Source organism: Emydura macquarii, unplaced genomic scaffold (assembly GCF_026122565.2).
Source record: "Emydura macquarii macquarii isolate MOO-44397 ecotype Brisbane River unplaced genomic scaffold, CSIRO-AGI_Emac_v2 contig_554, whole genome shotgun sequence".
Lineage (NCBI taxonomy): Eukaryota > Metazoa > Chordata > Testudines > Chelidae > Emydura > Emydura macquarii.
The window spans coordinates 5,767,834-5,786,547 of record NW_027130691.1 but is presented as its reverse complement, the minus strand read 5'-3'; the positions used below and the strand labels follow the sequence as shown (position 1 = coordinate 5,786,547).

The window sequence follows — 18,714 nt, the reverse complement described above, 5'->3', positions numbered from 1 at the left end:
AGGCTGGTGGGATAGTCTCCCTTGGTTGACGGTGAAAAGTGACAGTGATTTAAGACACTAGAAAAATTATCACAGAGGGACACACCAGACAGCATAACACACTTGCCCCCTTTAATTTTTTATTTGACACCAACAGCTCTAGAACTGACTTTTATTTCCTCATACTCCTTTCTCTTTGCGTCACTCACTTAGTATGAAGTTCTGTATGTAGCAGGAATAGGGCAGAGAGCATGCCCCCTGCTGCAAATATGATTTCATGTTCTCCATCTGCACTTACATTTATCTACCCCCCGTGCAGTCATTTCTGAAGGCCCAACACCCACATGCCGCCGTAAGAGTTTACTGGATCTTTACGTAGCTTCTAAAAAGGTGGGGGCTCCAGTTTCTCCATCAGGGATTTGATCCAGCTTGTTCCATTGATTAGTTTAGTAGTGGCAATGACATATTCTGTGCCTCCATCCTCCATCTGAGAAAGAAACCTCAGTGCAGCAATTTCAGCGTACGTCACACCTCCCAGGAAGAACACCAAAGTTACTCTGTTTTCTCCCTGTTGACCTGAACATTCAGAGAGAGTTACAACTTTATTTGGAAGTCACTCTAGGGCCAAACTCAAGCACAGGTTTCAGTCAAGTTACACCAGAGATACTGAGCTGGTGGATAGAGCACTGAAAGGTCTCTATTCCTGCCTCTGTTGGGGCAAGTCCGTGGCTCAGTTTCTCCATTGTAAAATGGGGCTAATACTGCCTTTGTAAAGTACTATGACATTTACTGATTAAAAGTGCTATATAAATCAGCGCTAGGAATTATTTCTACTAGCTTAGGGCAATGATCAGATAAGGCCCATTGTACTAAAGTTAATATACCTAGAATTACTAATCAAATAACTATACAGATAGATGATGTAGATCACTACATCAGGGTTTGTAAGCAAATTTAACAGTAGAACCGTCTCAGGATAATCAAGTTACTCCAAATAAGCTTACGCTTTTTTTGAAGGCCAGTAGGTAGCTGCTGCCTCTCTTCAAAGTGGGGTCCTGGTAGCATCTTTAAAACTTCTTCTATGCTACGCCACCCTGGGCGAGCAAGCAGCTGTGCCAAACGCACGCTTAATGGAGCATAGCCACTGTACACATATGAAATATCATTGGGATTCTGTGGAAGGAGAGGGACATGAACAGCAGTGGAGTTTCTACTGAGAAGTGACACTTCAGCATATTAAAATCATGCAAATGTTCAAGATGTCCCCTCCCCCTAGGCTGTGTCCTATCAATAGACAGGTGAGTTGGAGCATGAAGCATTCAGTTTACCTGTTCATTAACATCATCCATCCACAGGCGCATCGTTTTCCTGATTGTTGGGTAGTTGTTTCTACTGCTTGTCTGAAGTTTTAAGAGTCCAGCCTTTTCCAGATTGTTTAAGGTCAATATATGTTCATAGCCGTAAGTCTGTAACATGAAGATTTTTGCCTTTACTGTCATATTTATGCATCAATAGCAAGTACATTGATGTTAAAAATCACCTTATTTTTATTTCTGATACAAATTTCAGCAAATTGTTTTGAAATTTATAGACAAGTCACCATCAAGGTTTGCAAGAAGATGACACTATTTTAAATAGTGAATTCAATTAAACATTGATTTTAGGGACCCAGCTTTTAGTTAATTAAGACAACTCACAGGGAAACACGCAAGGGTGTAGAGTTAAAATGAACATTTACAAATGTCTTTTTGCTGTATGCAAAAGAAAAAGTAGGACAGTAGGACAAAACAAAAAACGTTTTAAATATTAAATATATTTATATATTAAAATAGATGGTTTTTTTAGAATTTTTAAAAACACAGGGTAGTGATCAAAATGTATGTAGGCCTTGATCTTGTGAAGTTTTACACATGTGAATAGTCTGACTTAATTCAATAGGATCACTCATACATGGACAGATATGTCTGGTGTACAAGTCTTTCCAGGATTGAGGCCTTAATTTGCATGAAATAGCCACGTTATTGGTTAAACAATTATAGCCTGACCTGGAGAATCTCTCTCTTATAATGGTCCAACACCTTCTGCTTGAGTCCACTATTACACACGGACTGCAGGCAAACCAGTCTTAATATCTTGATCAGTGGATGTTTTTGAGCAATGCAGTCTTCAGTGTAATTGTTGGCCTATAAAGAAACAGATATCTAAGCTGTCAACCAAAACCTAGGTTAGGATATTAAAAAAGAGTTGAAAAGAAAAGTTCTAGTTTTGCTTTTAATGACAAAGCAAAGATAATGTTCTCAGAAGATGCTTTTACCTCCTTGTCCATCTCTATGGGAAGGGGAAAACAGGGTTCACAGCAGCTACATAAGCAACTTAGGTATGTGCAAAACAGCATTATAGAATTGCTACAATTAACACGCTTTGTAAATTGCGTTGCCTTGACAATTGATATCTAGGCTCATATTTGAGACATGGGAAGTGTTCTGTAAACTATCATCCTTGATTCCCCACCTACCCCCACATCAGAACAGCACCATACAAGTCAAAGCGCAGCATGCTGAAGCTGTGTTAAGTTTCCTATGCTGAAAAACTGCAGCAGAACCATATCATTGTAACTGCGAGCTTAGTCTCCCATGCCAGATAGAAAATGCAGCACAGCAACTATTGCCCACCCATGCCAGAAGACAGACAGGAGACCCTGGATGCTTTTTAATTAGATCGTGACTTTATTTGCTTTAATGTCTGGGAGTATCTGGCAACAAGTGTGTGTGTGGGGGGGGATGGGCTTCCCACTGATGCAGATGTTGGAGCCCCCCCCTTACTCAGCTCCCATTAGGGATGCTTTCCTTCTAATCCTTTCCCAATGCAGTTGATCTGATAAGCATATCCCTTCCCTCATGAATACCTGCACTGGACATCCACCACAAGTTTTACATACACGTTGAGACAGGAAAACCTAACCCTCTATTCCACCCCCTTGAGTCCTCAGATCAGCTGTGTGGAAGGTGAAAAAACCCACCCTGCCTTGGCCAATCTGGCAGTGAGGGAAAAATTCCTGCCTCCCCGAGGAAAAGGGGCAATTACACGAACACCATAGCGTGTCAAAAGTGAACCTGGTCCTACTCCAAGTACATGTGTACGTAGGTTGGAACTTCCAGCCAGAAGCCCTTTTTGTGACTGCGTGGTTAGAAATACCTCTTCCAGTCAGGACGAAGGGCAATGCAGTAATCTTGGCCTGGATCCCTGCCCTTCCTGTCCATCCCTGTAAGCTTCCCCCTTTTCTGCCCTGTTGCAAGAGAGCCCGTAAAGGGGCAAAGCCTTTCTTCTAGCTCACCAGACTAAAACACACTTGTAAAAAGGCTACTTAAATTGTGCCCACTGCAACCTAAGTGGTATGCACCGCTTGGAAAGAACATCTCCAGAATGCACAAGGAACACACAAAAGTTTTCAGCACTGGCATCAAATCAGAGTCAGCCATTGTCTAGGTTTCTCTCTTTATTATTCTCCCCCCGCCCCCTTTTTGATAGGTGATGTAGGAGACACTAGTTATAACAAGATAAAAATCACATACAGGCAAGATCTTGTTCTCCACCCACCTTGTCAGTGTCTATTCCTGACATGAACTCTTGTTCCACTGTTAAATTATCAAAGAAATCTTCTGATGCTTTAAAAAAGAAAAATCAATACATTAGTAAGTTGGTATTTAAAAAGAAGGTTAAATGGCTTCAACAGAGTTGGCCAGGTGTAAATAAGGCCAGTATTTCACTCTGGGTGTCTGAATTTTATATGAAACCAGCAAAGCAGTGTTATGTCTTGCAGTCAAAGATACAAGATTAGTTGTAGGTGGAATATTTAAAGGATACTTACTAGTAATGTCTTTGATTAGCTCAGCAATTGAGGTATGGTTTGCTAGAGAACTTCTTGCTGCCTGCATGTGTGGCAATTGTGAAACGAACTGCTTGATCTCCCCAACTGTTTTAGCATGGTGCCTTTCCTAAAAACCCAGCAATGATAGTTTAGAGCTTATTCATTACAATCATCAACACCTGGTAAATCATTACATCAAAAGGGGTGTTGTGTTTTGTTTGTTTATTTCTGTATTATATTCACTGCTTTAAGAAAAAGTGAAAGCAGTGAGCTTCATTACACAATACTGTCATTGATCTTCAGTAACATCTGACCTTTCAGACAGATAGCATTTACAAAAACATATTGTTTCCTGGAACAGCACTGTTGCGTTAACGGTTTATAAAGATGTCATGTAATTGCACCATGAGAAAAACCAACCTTGGCATCAGAGTGATATCTTATTTTACAATAGAGGCTGCTAATCACGTATCTCTATGCAATTACATTAAAATAGTACAGCATCTTGCACTACTATTGTACCTTCCATCCAAGGGTCCCAAAGTGCTTAATGAACATTTACGAAGTAAGCCTCAACTGCCCTCTGAGGTTGGAAAGCATTACTATCTTTGTTTCACAGATAGGGACACTGGCACCCACAGAAGTGAAGTTTTATTTCCTTTGGTAGATGAGAGGAATGGCTGCTGATCCTCCATACAAATACTTCTTCAGGCTTTCAACTGGATTTCTCAGTCATTTTGAGTTCTCGGTTTGAAAGCCCTACAGATCTTGCACTTGTCTTTTCTGTGGGCTTCCCCCAGGCACTTAAAGCAGCAGTCATGGGGGTCACTGAGCAGGAAGGCCCTCCCACAGGAGGCACACGGCTTGAAGCCCGGCGACCGGCGGGGGGCTGGCCCGGCAAAACGAAGTCCCAGCAGGGACTTGCCTTATCTCTGACTACACTTAACACCACTTAACAACTACTTAACTAACAAAAACTAAATTCAGAATACAAATGAGTCCAACAAGGGGAATTGTACTTGCAGAGAGCAAGGCTAGTTCCAGCAACCGACACGGGCAGAAAGAAGAGGCTGAGGGGGCGTAGGGCCGACAGCGCCTCATATACCGCGGCATGCGCACGGGGCTCCAGGGGGCTCCGGAGCCGGCCCTATGGGATCTGCTAAGGGAAAAAAAGTTCCGGGTAACTGTGCACAGAAGCATGCAAACACCTATATTGGAATGGACATGAGCAACATCTCGAAGAACAGCAGTTACTGGTAAGTAACCTTGTTATCTAGTATGACACGATACTTCATGATAGGATCTTGAGTCACTGGACTTGAAAAATAATATGTCGAGTGACTGCATCTCAAGAGGACAGACGTAGCTGCCTGTAGCTAAGGAGTTAAATCCCTAGGATGATAAGGTAACATACAGTAGATATAAGCCAATCTTATAAATTCTACTGACCCACATACTTGGATGGGTCTTTTTTGACAGAAATGTAAAATATTAGCTTAAATGCCTATCTTTATTTCTCTCAAATATAAAGAGAATCCTTGGAGAAAATCTACAGTCTCACTGCTTTTTCCCACCTTTGTTCTAGTCTAGAAGAGAGACTGAAAATCTTATGCAACAGCTCCAAAACATTTCAGGAACCTGCTCTCTGCATAGTGTTGCCTTAAACATTTTAAAAGCTACACATGAAGGGCTGTAAAGAGAAGAGACAAAGGAAACCATGAAGATGGAACCAGGGTTGAAAGGCAATCTTATGATGTTCTGTCAAAAGGTAATAGAGCATAAAATGTCACTTTCATGATGGAGCTGGACAAGAAGGCATAAGGAGGTAGGTTTAGTAGTTAAAGTGGGGACTGGGTCAGAAATTTGGGGCATTCTGGTGCTGGTACTGCCACTGATTTGCTGCCTGACTGATGGTTAATTATGCATGTTATCAATCTTCACCATGCTTCAGTTTCCCCACCTGCAAAAAAGAGAGAAGACATTTCCCTCGCAGAGTGTGAAACTTTAACTAGCATTTGTGAAGCTCTTCGCTCCTCAGATGAAAGCTGTCAGAGAAACATTAAGTTTTAGGTACACCCTGAGGGTGGGGAAATGGAGGCAGCATTTTCCCTCTCTCCAAAACGGAATAGCAGCCTATTTATTTTGAAACAACTTTTAAAATAAGACCTAATCTTGAAAGTCTGCCCCAAGCCATCTAGAAAACGTGGTCTGATGAAGCACAGACATCTATGAATTCTTAATCAGGACAATCCAGCCCTTTTTGTTTCATCCAGTCAAACTATTCATCTCTTGTCACAACAATGAATACAAAATAAGTTCTCTTAAAAATTATCTTGACTAAAATGTAAGCTATATAAATGGGCAAGTACAGGCAGGAGAGCGATAATGAAGTCTGCAATTTACAAGCCCTTTGCTGCCGAAGAACTGCTGTTTCATTATCACCTATTACATCTGTCAATCTCTCACATCTCTCTTCCCCCCTTCCAGCGTGAAGTATTTTAAACTTTGGGAGCTTCCAACACTAACACTCCAGTAAATGTCTATTACTGCAAGTCAAACCCGAATACACAATTTAGTTTGATATCTGGTACATCTAACTGGCCTTAAGATGGACAGAAGTGACTAACACCAGACAGAAGGAACACAAAACTATTAATACACCGTCAGCACAGCAGGTTACACAGTTAAACACTGCATGACTCTTGTTTCCTAGTTGTGTGCATTTGTTTTTAAAAGCAGGGAAAAAAGAAGAGTGCTCAATTCTACTGCTAATGGCAACAGCTGAAAAATGCCAACTGGGATCTCACTGTTAATAAACTGCACACCTGTAATAGGTGCCAGCTGGCTAAAAGACAACTAGCATCTATTAGTCCTTAGCCATGTACACTGTGATTGTGTATTTATACTGGGGCAGCAGCTAGAAGCCCCTGGGCAGGGTCCCATTGTGTTAGATGTTGTACACACAACAGAGATGGTCTGGCCACAAAGAGCCTGCAGTTTAAGAAATTCTTAAACCAGCATAAGTGCCTCCCATTCTCTAGTCAGCCCTCCACGGGTCTTGTCTCCTACTCCTCCAATTGCTATTTTTTCGGTTTTCCTAAAAGAGGGAGGATGATCCAGTCACTCTGGTTCAATTCCCTGCTGTGCTTCCAACTTCCCTGAGTGACTGACACCCTGTACCCCATGTTCACCAGTTTTATACGGTTATGATATATTTTATACAAAGCATGAGGTATCATCTGAAAACTCAATCTGCTGATTATTATTATCCTGTTGAAATGTGTGTAACAACGCAGCATGTAAAATTATGAGATTTTGCTATATGATTGTTACTGAAACATGTTGTAATTCTGGGCAATGCCCAGAAACGCATTTCTCAGAGACAAAGACCCTTAGCAACCAGCAAAGTGCTAAAGAGCCATTACTGACTTAATCAGACATTCCCCAGTCAGGGAAGGAGGAGGGGGTTGAAAACAAGAAATTTATAATTCATGTGAAGGCCGGTTTGAAGCTCAGGTATGTAATGAAACTGCCTGGCCCCATGACCCAGTAAGGCAGTAAGGATTTTTTCGGCACAAAGGGTTGGGGTATAAGAATGGGGAGAAAAAATTTCCATAGCCACCTCTCTCCTCCTTCCATCTCTGTGCTCAACAAAAAGGAGGAGTGAACAAAGGAGAGGGGCTTGGGGCGGGGGGGTCCCCAGGCTGAAAAGGGATGCAACCTGTGAAATGTATTGCAGCTTATGGTGAGAAACCTTTTGCTTTTAAGCCTATGAGCCTTGGTAATGTTTAAAAATTAGCTTGCATGTTTATCTTTTTATTTCTTTTGTAGCTAATTCTGACTTCTATGCCTCGACACCTGTAATCATTTAAAATCTATCTTTCTCTAGTTAATAAAGTAGTTTGCTCTAAATCAGCGTATTTTGGTTGAAGTGCTTGGAAATCTCTACTTAGGACAAGAAGCCTGGTGTGTAATCATTACCCGTTGTTGGGATGATGAACGATCTATGAGCTTGTCCTGTCTAGGGGGCTACTGAGGAGTACAAGACGCACATTTCTGGGGAGCAGAGCTCTGGGGGGTTGCTGTTCACCAGCAAAGCAGTGTAAAAGGCATCCCAGGCTGGAGAGCTAAGGGGACACAGCAGTCTAGTGGTCCAGACTGCACCTTGGGGAATGTCACAGTGATCTTGGGCAAGTCACTTAGGGTGAAATCCTGTTGCCAATGTAGTCAAAGGAAGTCTCTCTGTGGCTCACTTCCCCATCTGTACAATGGGGATAACGGGTGTGGTGAGGATAAAAACACTCCAGATTTTGAGGCATGTAAATATTATAATGGGCACTATATAAATATCTTAGAAAAGGATAGTTTAGATGCCAAGTCTGATTTAGATTGTAAGCTCTTTTGGGCAAGGACACGTCTTTATTTCTGGTATTACTATGGAGCATCTAGCACGTTGGGTGGCGCTATAAAGTTAATAATAATGAGGCTTTAGAATAGTTTCAGATGCTTAAGCCATTTTACCCTAAAGAGTTTTACAGTGAAGATGAGCTCAAGCCAAAAGCTGGAATCTGAACCCCACTAGCTGTGGGACAGTCTGGCTCCCATGTGATCACTTTACTGAAAACTACTTGGAAATAAAACGCCAAAAGCTATATTCACGTAATATTAAGGTTAGGCACTGGAAGGGGTATTCATGGATCTTAGACTCGTCTCATGCCCAAATCTGCAGTACAGTCAGACCCAACTCTCAACCCAGACTGCCCAGCTCGCATGCTCCTGGGCGATATAGCAGCGTCCTTTACCTCAAAGGCAGCAGATATGATTTTGGCTTTCTTGCTCAGCACCGATCCCACGGCGTTGAAGTTCTTGTCTCGAATTTCAGCGTACAGCTCCTCGGCAGAATTCAGCTGTAGCTTCTTTGGTTCCGTGGGGAGATCCTTGCCGCCCTCACCTTGCTTCTTAGGAGCAAACTTTTCCGGAGGGAGTTTCACATAAGCTACCAACAAAGCAAGAAAATAAATGACAGCTTAGAGCTCAAACCCCAGTACTTAAACTGAACAAATGAGCAAAACCTTTCCCCAAGCCAGAGGCAGCTCTGACCTAGTGTAAACACCCATCCTACAACTTGGAAGAAATGTTACCACATAAGATGATTTTCCCTCATTCAAAAGGGTAAAATTCCCTACTGCTATATAAACAGAGAAGCCTCTGCACAGATATAGATGGTACAGAGAGATGCCTTCTACTCTCCCTCATCAGTACATTAAGTGGAAGCTCCACATGCTTCAGTTCCCGTGGAGCTTAAAAGAAGTATTGAAAATTGCTTTACAAACTGTATACAGAGAGCATCAGCTTGAGTCGAGGGTGGAAATTAACAGCACGTTGAACAGCGAGGGCAGGGGACATGTTAGCTAAAATCCCTACTCTGGTGAAAAGTGCCCTGGAATCACTAATGTCCATGTACAGCTGACATCCCAAGGACTCACACACAGCAAAGGACTCACATCCCAAGGACTCACATCCCAAGGACTCACATCCCAAGGACTCACACCCAGCAAAGAGCACTGTCCTCAGTGCTTCATCCTTCCCAGGAAGATGAATTGAGGTGACCTTGTTGGGATCTAAACCAGAGTTTCTAGTTACATCAAGCAACTAAGCCGCCCCCCTCTTTAGGTTTAGCTAAATTATTCTAACCTTCATCCCAGCGTTCAGGGAGCAGAAATCCACTTGGCACGTTGCAATTTATTCTAGCACCCAGGACTGTGATTCTGCTCCATTATAAACAGTTTCATTGCCCATGTTTTGCCGCACTTACTATTTTGAATGCCATATATTTCATCAATAAGACCTTCATACGTAAGCTGAGTAGCCAGAGGTGACAACAGGTCTACATTGCGGTCAAGCAACAGGAGGGTATCAAAGACAGGAAATATGGAGTTCTGGCCTCCAGGGAATTCTCGTCTCATCCTCATCATCATGTTAGCCACATGCTGGAAGTATAATATTTGGTTCGTTAGGGCTCAGACCACAAAGGGTGGCTAAGACAATTAGCTTCTTTGTATTTGTATACACAAAGACAGGGAAAGAAAGAAGTGAAGGAGAGGAGAGGCCAGCTGTGTGACTGGTACAACTGGAGGAAGGGTCATTAAGAAACCAACCAAATTAGTCTATGACAAAGTTGCTAATTTAGTCTGACAGAACAGTGACAGAACCTGCAACAGTGCATCAGTTCCAGATGCCTTCTTACCGAAAAAGGGATTTATGAACTGCAGGGAGTTCAGAGAACAGCACCAAAAATGATGTGGTAAGGGACTGAATTATGCGGAGGGATCAAAAGGACACCACACATGTAGCTTGACTGTTGATGAATAAATATGGAGGCACACCCTTCCGCTATCAGAAGACTGTTAATGCCAAGGAGGAAGAGCAATGACTTAGCGTGGTGGCAAGGGTCTAACCCAGTGGTTCCCAACTCATGGGATCTTTCAAAGTGGCCCGTCGCCCCCCTCCCGCAGGCTGCAGAAGGGAGCTGCTACCTAAGGATGCAGGCAGATCGTGTTGCCACGGGGTTACAAGACCGGTGCAGGCTCCTTACTGCAGCCAGGAGGGTGGGAGATCAGCGCTCCCCTCCTCCTGGCTGTAGCAGGGAGCATGGCAAAGTGCTCTGCCTGGGTCCCTAGCGTTGGGGTCACAGGGAGGGGAGCACTGATCTTCCATCCCTCTGGCTGCAGAAGGGAGCCACTGCCTAGGGACCCAGGTGGAGTGCACAGGGCTACAGGACGCATGCGGTTTCCCCGCTAGAGCCAGGTGAACGGGAGATCAGCAAGGAGGCAGCCTCCTCACGGAACTCCTTCCATCTGCCTGCAGTGGAGGGGGGGGGAGGACGCGCTACTGGTGGAGATTGGTGGCCCTTCAGGGTTGTAAAAATGATATTTGTGGCCCTCGAGCCAAAAAAGGTTGGGAACCACTGCCCTAACTGGAAGCAAAGGGATGAAGTTATGTCAAATATCAAGGAATCTTCTTGACAGTGAAATCCATTAGTCTGTGGAACTGTCTCCCATGGGAAGGCGTGCAAGCCCGACCGTTTGGGATTTTAAACTAAACTGCACAAAGCACTAAGGCGGTACAGCAGACAACAATCTTGCTTTGGTCAGGGTCATTAGGTCTTTACCAACACTAATTTCTGGGATTCCAGCACCACAGTGCTCATAAAAACCAAGTTAACTGACCAAGCTGCAGTGAAACACAGACATTCAGAATAAAACCAGGTGTCAGCCTCTCAGCAGCCTGCTCAAGAGTCAAACCCGCAGCAACAGATCGACTGAATTATTTCTACAAAATGCAGCCTGTGACCCAAAGCACCAAGAAATCCAACACACATTAAAGGCAGCTACCAACACACAAAGGGATTTAGCTGCTTAGACGCAGAGATGTTTTACGTTGGTTTTACCCGTGCACACTCCCCCTTCCCGAAGATCTGGGGGATCGTTCCATACAGCGCCTGTAAGGTCATCAGCCCCTTGGCTGCATGGTACAGACTCGTCTGGTCATTCTCCAGGTAACACTCCTAAACAAGGAAAGGAAGGTTACAAAACGAAGGCTATTTAGTTATCATGATCATCTTAAAAGTAGAACTTGGCTGAACTGGTTGGCTCAAGGGATTGCTAAGAGGGTACCAGCCTTTCACCTCCTGGTCCTTGGTTCAAATCTGGCCCAGGTCTCAGTGATCCAAAGTCATCACTTGCTAACGGCTGCTCAGTGAGCACTAGGATACCAGCTGGTGACCTCAGTGCAGGTCCCAATGGACAACATCCAGGTCACCAAAACCATCATCACAGGTAGCACTAACTGTCCAACTAAAGGGCTGTCTGTACGAATAGCTAGTGCACAGCAAGCTGGGGTGAAAATCTACCCGCACTAACCGTCCACGAGGATCCTGCTGCCGTGCACTAAAAGCTCCCTAGTGAGCTCTGATCTAGCCCATTTTCAAAGGTAGTGCGAGGTGGATTATACGCCAGCTTGCCCTGCACCAATTGCTCACATGCACCTGCATCTGCAGCCTGCAGATGATGTACCAAGGAGCAAATGGGCTGTGGAGACTCAGCTATCCCTTCCTGCCCTCATACATGAGGTGAGGGTCGAGGAATCTTGCCCCGCCCCCTGTGCATTACATGTTCTGCAGTTAAATCGGACAGTGACCTCCAGCACTGCCAGCTGGGGACGTTTCCAGCACTAAACTCATTTTAAAAAATGAGTAAGAATGTGAAAGAAGAATGCTACAGCTCACCATGGTATTTAACCACCCTTACAGTCCAGTCCATACAACAGTGCTGTATCGGGGGTGGGGCATGCCTCCGGGCGCTGGCCTGGGAGGTGGGTGCCAGCTGGGCCCTCGTCAGAGGAGCTGCCCCTGCTGTCACAAGCGACCAGGGCCTGGCAGCTGTGCTGACCCCAGCTCAGGCCTGCTGACGGCTGAGGGCTCCTGCTGCCAGGGGAACAAGCGTCCTTCTGGCCCTCCACCCCCGCGCTGGGCGCAATGAGGGAGCCGCGGGGAGCAGAGCCCATCACACCCCATTACTCTCAACATTGGACGGCTCGGGGGCATCTGCCCATCACTCCTGCTTCTGGCCGCACCCACCGCCCATAGGGGGGAGGGGCGCTGCCACTGGGAGTGGGTGCAAAAGAAAGCATTGGCCCCTGGGTGCCACAGACCCACAGTACGTCACTACCATACAGCATTGCAGGTGAAGCCTGGCTGTCTAAAGACATGCACAGAACAAACAAAAATTCTGTTTGTGAGAAAATGACCCTGAGCTTACGTCCAGCACCTTCTCCCCCAGAGGAGAGACACCTGAGCAGTGAGAAGAATTCAGAGGAGGGGGAAGTTTATAACTGGTGCCAGAAGCTACAGTGACTAGCTTTATTACGCTTCCGGAAAAACTGCTGCTGTGGCACCCTGGCCGGCAGTCCAGCAACAGGGATTGCAAGGCAGCAACTTTCCTGTGTGCCAGCAATAGGGGGAGATGGATTCACAAGCAGCACAACGCTTCATCCTGGGGCTCCTTCTGCGAAGAGCGATTAGAGTTAATAATTACTATTCAGGAACCATTATGAGATTAAACCGGTTATTTTAGAATTCTCTAGCCAACGTGCTGCTCCCAATTTAATGCCGCAGAGTAACAGAATTGGAACAACAACAAGTCTCTTTCCTGTGACTTGGTCAATCAGAAAATGTGTCACCAAGCTGGCAAGTTTTAGCATGTCCTGACATCCCCTCTGCTGCTCACACTGGGTAGATTCAATACACTAAACAAGTGGAAATGGCTAAAGAAAGCCTCACACAGACTTAATGGCACTACATGTGATGTGCTGGCAATGCAGGATATATATATATAGCAATGTTGCCCATCTTAAGACAAGTGTTAAGTCTTTGTGCTGCTGTGTTGTATGGCACTTTAACAACTACACTTTACCTTCTGTAGCACATTTGACACAAGAAACTTCAAGTTCTTTATAAGATTAGTTATTTAAGCCTCATAAATCCTGTTCATGTAAGTATTAACCCCATTATACAGATGGGGAAACTGACATTCAGCCTGGTGAAGTGACCAGTTCTTGGTTGCACAGTGGCAGTCAAATGGACCCCAGGGGTTCTGACTCCCAGTCCACTGTTCTGCTAAAGTCAGACCACATTTGCTCTGTAACTTCTTTGATTGCCCTGTGGCTAACCTGTCTGAAAAGTGCTTTGAGATCCTTGGATGACAGGTGCAACACAAAAGTGCATATTATCTTTTCCTGAAGGAAGAAATCAGCACTTACTTTAAATGCACTTTCAGACTCCATGGATAGCAAGTCTCCATCAAAGGGAATGAGGTCCAAACTATACTGCTCGCGATGAATGAAGGACCCCAGAACTCCCTGATCCTTCAGCCGCTGCTCGCACAACAGGCTGCGACGGGGCACAAACAAGATGTGGAAGTCCCTCTGCGGGGAGCGGACTCTGTCTTCACTGGAAGAGAGACAGCTTAAGTATAGCTTGAGTATTGTAACACAGGATATACTGACCGTGGTTACTCAGATCGGGAATACAGAATATGTACAGCTTAGACAAACAGGCGCTGAACGGAAGCAAGACAGAGTTCCCGACTGATGCTTTTAAGTTCCTAAATAAAGGCAACCCTATTCACAGCCTTTTATTTCAGAATATTTTGTACAAATCAGCACCCTTACAGTGAAGGGGATGGCTCAATGGTTAAGCATTATGTCTGGGGTCTAAGCTGCTCAGCAATACTTATGCTGCCCAGAGCACAGGTTCGAATCCAAGCAAGGTTGACTTGGCCTTCCATCCTTCAGTTGACTGTGGATGGGTCTTTCAAACAAGAGCTGTCTGCTCTACATCAACATGAATGGTTCCAGGGCAATTAACAAAACCAAGTAGAGATTTTCCTTGGTATCCTTAACCAAAAATTCCCCCCGCCCATCCCGTTGCTATGTCCCTGCTTCCCATCCTCCAACCTCAGAAATGACTGCATTTCAGTACGTACAGGCCCTGATTCTGATCCCAGTCCTGCCAAGCTGTAGCAGTTTCATACTGAAGTGAAAGATTTAGTATTCCTGAGTGGCTGAAATCTACCCAACTTATTTCACTTATAATTTACACCTGATATGAACATGGGGGGATAGGGAGAGCAGAGTAATGCATTAACCCAACTGCACCAGCACAGCTCTGGGAAGCAGCTGTTGTCTTTCCACTGAAGCACCAACTGTACCTGAGCACATTTTCAGCAATTATATCCATTAACTCTAGCCTGGGCCTGACAAAGAAAATAATATTCTTGACATCAGCTGGGGGCAGACGGCCCGCCTTGAGGGTGAACATCTTCTCCACCTCATGTTCCTACGAGGAGACAAAAATAGTATTCAACCAAGGTCACCCTGTTAATTTGAAAATTGGCTTCAGAAAGGACCACATCAGCTGAAGATACCCAATCTGCAAGGTGTTACTGTGACTGTTCTTGAAGCACATTTTCATTTCTCTGCTATAAAGCAACAGTCTAAATCCAGCATACCCTGGTGACAACGGTGGATGGTAAGAATTAGGGTTTGAAAGGCAAAAAACGAGTACAGTTTATAGAAACTGGGTTAACAGTGTGCAGAGGCCATTATGAGACTGAGGGTCAGAACAGCTTTTGAAAGTCTCAGTCTTAATAAACATAACATGAAGTTTATGGAGGGCTTACCTTTAACAGTGAGTATTGCGCAATTAATCCAAAGGGTCCTGTGAGGTACTCATCCCACACTATCGCCTAGGAAGAAGAAAAGCCATGGAGAAAAGTCAGGTGCCACAAGGAAGAAAGAAAACCCTGTTGAAGGCGAGATGCCCTCAGAAGCGCAAACATTTGCCTTCCGAGGAAGTGCCAATTTTAAAAGTCAAGAATTAATGAGTGAATTTCAACAACCCTTTGCCCATCTCTAGTTCCTTTCACCAAATGTGCTTCAAATATGCTAATTAAACCTCCCCAGAGATTTTTATCAAAGGGGAAAAACCACACAGCTCTGCATCAGTGAGTCTAGCAAAGGGGAGAACGACAAGGGATTGGGGTGTCTGAACTCTGGGGCACAGTCAGTGCAGCTACACTGACTACCCTGAAGACAGTGAAATTCCACTCAGTGCAAGTACAGAACGTGATCCATTGTCATGGTCACGATCAGCCAGTTTAGCAGGGCTGCTGGTAAGAGCATGAAGTGAACTTTCTACTTGCCTTGTTAAGTCAAGTCAAAAGCAAAACTTCCTGTGCAGTGACAGGTACATGCTGGGTTCTGCCTGCCTTACCCCACAGAAGTGGCTACATTTGAATGATGCTGCACAGCCTGGATATAGTTTGCGAAGCTGCCAAGAGTCAACAGTCCAGGCTCTTCATACCTTTTGTCAGGACCACTTCACCCACTGCCCAACACGGCTGCTTTCCGCTAGACTCCTGTTCTTCACGTACCAAACTTCATGCTTAGCTCACTCTACCCTCAGCACCGACTCCTCCCTCTTCCTGCTACTCCCTGCCTGTCTTTCACAAATACCACATTGCACCTGTCACTCCTGGCAGGAACCTCCTGAACTCCCCTGGTCCATAGAGCAGTCCAGACGCAATGACCAAACCCCCTGCATAGTGTGCTGACTGTACTTGAGGCCTGTGGGGCGGGGACTCATCTGCTTGGCACATTCTGTCCATAGTACTGTACAGCACTGAGGCCAGAATGGCTTGGTTTCTAGTCCGAGTTTGCAAAGCACTTCGGGCTGATAATTTATCAGCCCGCCTTTAATTGTCCTCTGCAGTGATGTTACCATGGGATCCTGAGGCTCTTCACTCCTGGTGTCCCTTGATCACACAGGGTCTCAAAGAAGCAACTGGGTTGTTCCTAACCCCTCTTCCTCCGCCTGTACGCGTTAGTACCGGGTGAACGTGACAGAGAAAGAATTGTCCTTATTTTAATTTGGATGCATGTTTCCATGTGGGCTGTGTGGATTGTTTAGACACAACAGTGTTAGCAAGGGGTTAGACTAGATGACCCTGGCGGTCCCTCTAACCCCGTGAGGCTGGAGCACGAGGCAAGGTGTGTTTACTGGCAGTCTGCAGTGCTTGGCGGTGCGGAGACAGACGAGCTGGGAGAGGGGACGGACAGGGCTGTCACTGCTACGCTGTTTATCTGGGAAACGCCGACAGACCAGGAAGGCCCGATGAGCATCTCGGAGCCGCAGACTGGGCTGAGGACCGGGAGAGGTGCCCCCCCCCCGGAGTGTCCAAACTACTGACCAGGACGGGGATGAAACGGGGCGAATCACCTCCCTCGCTCCGGAGAGCAGCCCCCAAAAGACTGTACAGCCGCAGACGAGGGTGGGGCGAGGCCAGCGCACACAGCCAGGCTCTCCGAACTGCAGCCCAGGGCAGAAGAGGAGAAATGCCAGCACGAGTCCCGGAGTCAGCGCTGCACGTCGAGGGGGTAAGGCCGGGAAGGTGGCCCCGCAAGGGGCTCGGGGGGGGGGCGGGAGGCAGTGAGTGGGGAGGCGTCGGGGAGTTGGGGGGAGAGAGTCCGAGAGGCCGCCGCTCCCACGCCCAGCCCCCGGGGGCGGAGCGCTTGGCCGGGCCGGGCCCCCTCACCTTGGAGCCCGCGCACTTGTCCAGGAACTCGCGCAGCTCCCTGCGCCCGGCCTCCCGCAGCGCCGTCAGGTTCACCCGGCCCGAGCTCAGATGGGCCGCCATCCCCCGCCAGGTCACATGACAGCGCCGCTTACGTGACTCCGCGCGGCCCTCCAGCCCCTCCGCCCCTCCCATCTCAGGCCCCGCCTCCTGGAGCCCCGGAAAGCATCCCAGCGGCCTCCGCGCGCCCGGCTATAAAGGCTGCCCCGACGCTACCCACAGCAACGGTAGCCAGGTGAGGTGACGCGGTGAGAGGAGGTTGCTCCTACTGGCGGGCTGCTGCCGTGGGGCAGGCTGTAGTAACGAGAAGCCAGTGGGCGGGTACTGGGGTAACGGCCCCTGCCCGGAGGGGAGGCGGGGGAAGGGGAGCTGGGGTAACGGCCCCTGGCGGGAGGTAGGGCGGGGGGAGGGGAGCTGGGGTAACGGCCCCTGCCCGGGGGGGCGGGGGAGGAGAGCTGAGGTAATGGCCCTTGCCCGGGGGGAGGGGAGGGGGAGGAGAGCTGAGGTAATGGCCTCTGCCTGGAGGGGGCAGTGGAGGTTGTTCTTAGACTCTCTACCTTAGGGCTGGTCCTGGCTTAAAAATGTTGCCAGCATGGACACATCAGCTAGGAGTGAGACTAACATCCCAGTCCTAATCCATGTGCTATGGCTGTCAGAACTTGTAAGGTAGCCATTGTGGGCTGGTCCCTACTACAAAGGTAGGTCCAGGCTGTAAACACACCACTGCCTGGGTGATGAAATTAATCTGAACTAACCAGTCACCATTGCTGGGGTAACAGACTATTACTGTACACATACCCAGGAGAAAGTTCGCTGCTAAAATAGCGTATTCTGTTTGGACAATTCGTACAAGCTATACCACCAAATTAACTCTGGTGGTGGTATAAGCTGTGTCTACATAGGGAGAGGTAGATCAGCAAACCCTTTCTCATGTAGACAAGGCCTTGTTAAAAAAAATCACAGCCCCTGTGATGGTCATATTGCTATACCTTATTTCATTAGTAATAGAAGTCTCTAGCTCTTATAGAGTTAAAGTTTTGCACTAGAGTGTGAGTTGATAAAGGTGGGGTATGTGTTGCTTTTCAGGATCTGGAGATAGAAGTAAAAGCCTTGTTATCAGTAGTGCTGGCAGTAATGTGAAAAGAGCTGTGTTAGCAGTGTCCTCATGATTGTGAGTTCCAGCCATAGAATCATAGAAATATAGGACCACAAGAGATTATCTAGGCCAGTCCTCTGCCCCTGCACTGCGGTAGCACCAAGTGTACCTAGATCATCCCTGACAGGGGTTGGTTAACCTGTTCTTAACAATAACCTCCAATGATGGATTCCACAGCCTCCCTGGGAAGCCTATTCCAGGGCTTACTTATTACCCTTATAGTTAGAAAAATTTTCCCAATACCGAACTTAAATTTTCTTTGCTGGAGGTTAAGCTCATTATCTCTTGTCCTACATGCAATGGACATGGAGAACAATTGATCGCCGCCCTCTTTAAAATAGCTTAGATTTATCCGGCCTCTCCATAGGCATCTTTTCTCCAGGTTAAACATGCCCAGTTTTTTTAACTTTTTCTTGTAGATCAGAGGTTGAGAAACCTGACCCATCTACAATTTGTCCACATCTTTCTTAAAGTGTGGTGCCTAGCACTAGATCTGGGGCGTGGAGGAGACAGCAGAA

General features: G+C 46.3%; 1 protein-coding gene across 3 annotated transcripts; it reads right to left on the bottom strand.

The window, feature by feature from the left end:
• Positions 1 to 102: 102 nt before the first annotated feature.
• On the bottom strand, positions 103 to 17,159 carry VPS33A (VPS33A core subunit of CORVET and HOPS complexes). Of its 3 annotated transcripts, XM_067539574.1 has the most exons (14): positions 17,002 to 17,071; positions 16,657 to 16,775; positions 15,088 to 15,153; positions 14,617 to 14,744; positions 13,667 to 13,856; positions 11,298 to 11,414; positions 9,663 to 9,837; positions 8,650 to 8,843; positions 3,848 to 3,974; positions 3,577 to 3,644; positions 2,025 to 2,162; positions 1,308 to 1,445; positions 984 to 1,152; positions 103 to 555 (listed from the first exon to the last, which is right to left on the bottom strand). In XM_067539574.1, exons 4-14 carry the CDS (start codon positions 14,724 to 14,726, stop codon positions 362 to 364), a joined length of 1,620 nt encoding a protein of 539 aa, XP_067395675.1. In that variant the 5' UTR covers positions 14,727 to 14,744; positions 15,088 to 15,153; positions 16,657 to 16,775; positions 17,002 to 17,071; the 3' UTR covers positions 103 to 361. The 3 variants fall into 3 exon arrangements, with proteins under 3 accessions (XP_067395675.1, XP_067395674.1, XP_067395677.1); XM_067539573.1 differs by lacking the exon at positions 16,657 to 16,775 and having other exon boundaries at positions 17,002 to 17,155; XM_067539576.1 differs by lacking the exons at positions 103 to 555; positions 984 to 1,152; positions 1,308 to 1,445; ... (2 more) ...; positions 3,848 to 3,974; positions 16,657 to 16,775 and adding an exon at positions 3,988 to 5,807 and having other exon boundaries at positions 17,002 to 17,159.
• Between the last annotated feature and the right edge of the window lie 1,555 nt (positions 17,160 to 18,714).

Excerpts from the sequence above, each read along its gene's own strand:
- VPS33A (XM_067539573.1), bottom strand. The coding sequence starts at position 17,103 with ATGGCGGCCCATCTGAGCTCGGGCCGGGTGAACCTGACGGCGCTGCGG. Across the intron at positions 14,745-15,087 it reads CGCAATACTCACTGTTAAAG|GAACATGAGGTGGAGAAGAT; the intron begins GTAAGCCCTCCA and ends GTCTCCTCGTAG. Across the intron at positions 1,446-2,024 it reads ATAAGAGAGAGATTCTCCAG|ACTTACGGCTATGAACATAT; the intron begins GTCAGGCTATAA and ends TTCATGTTACAG.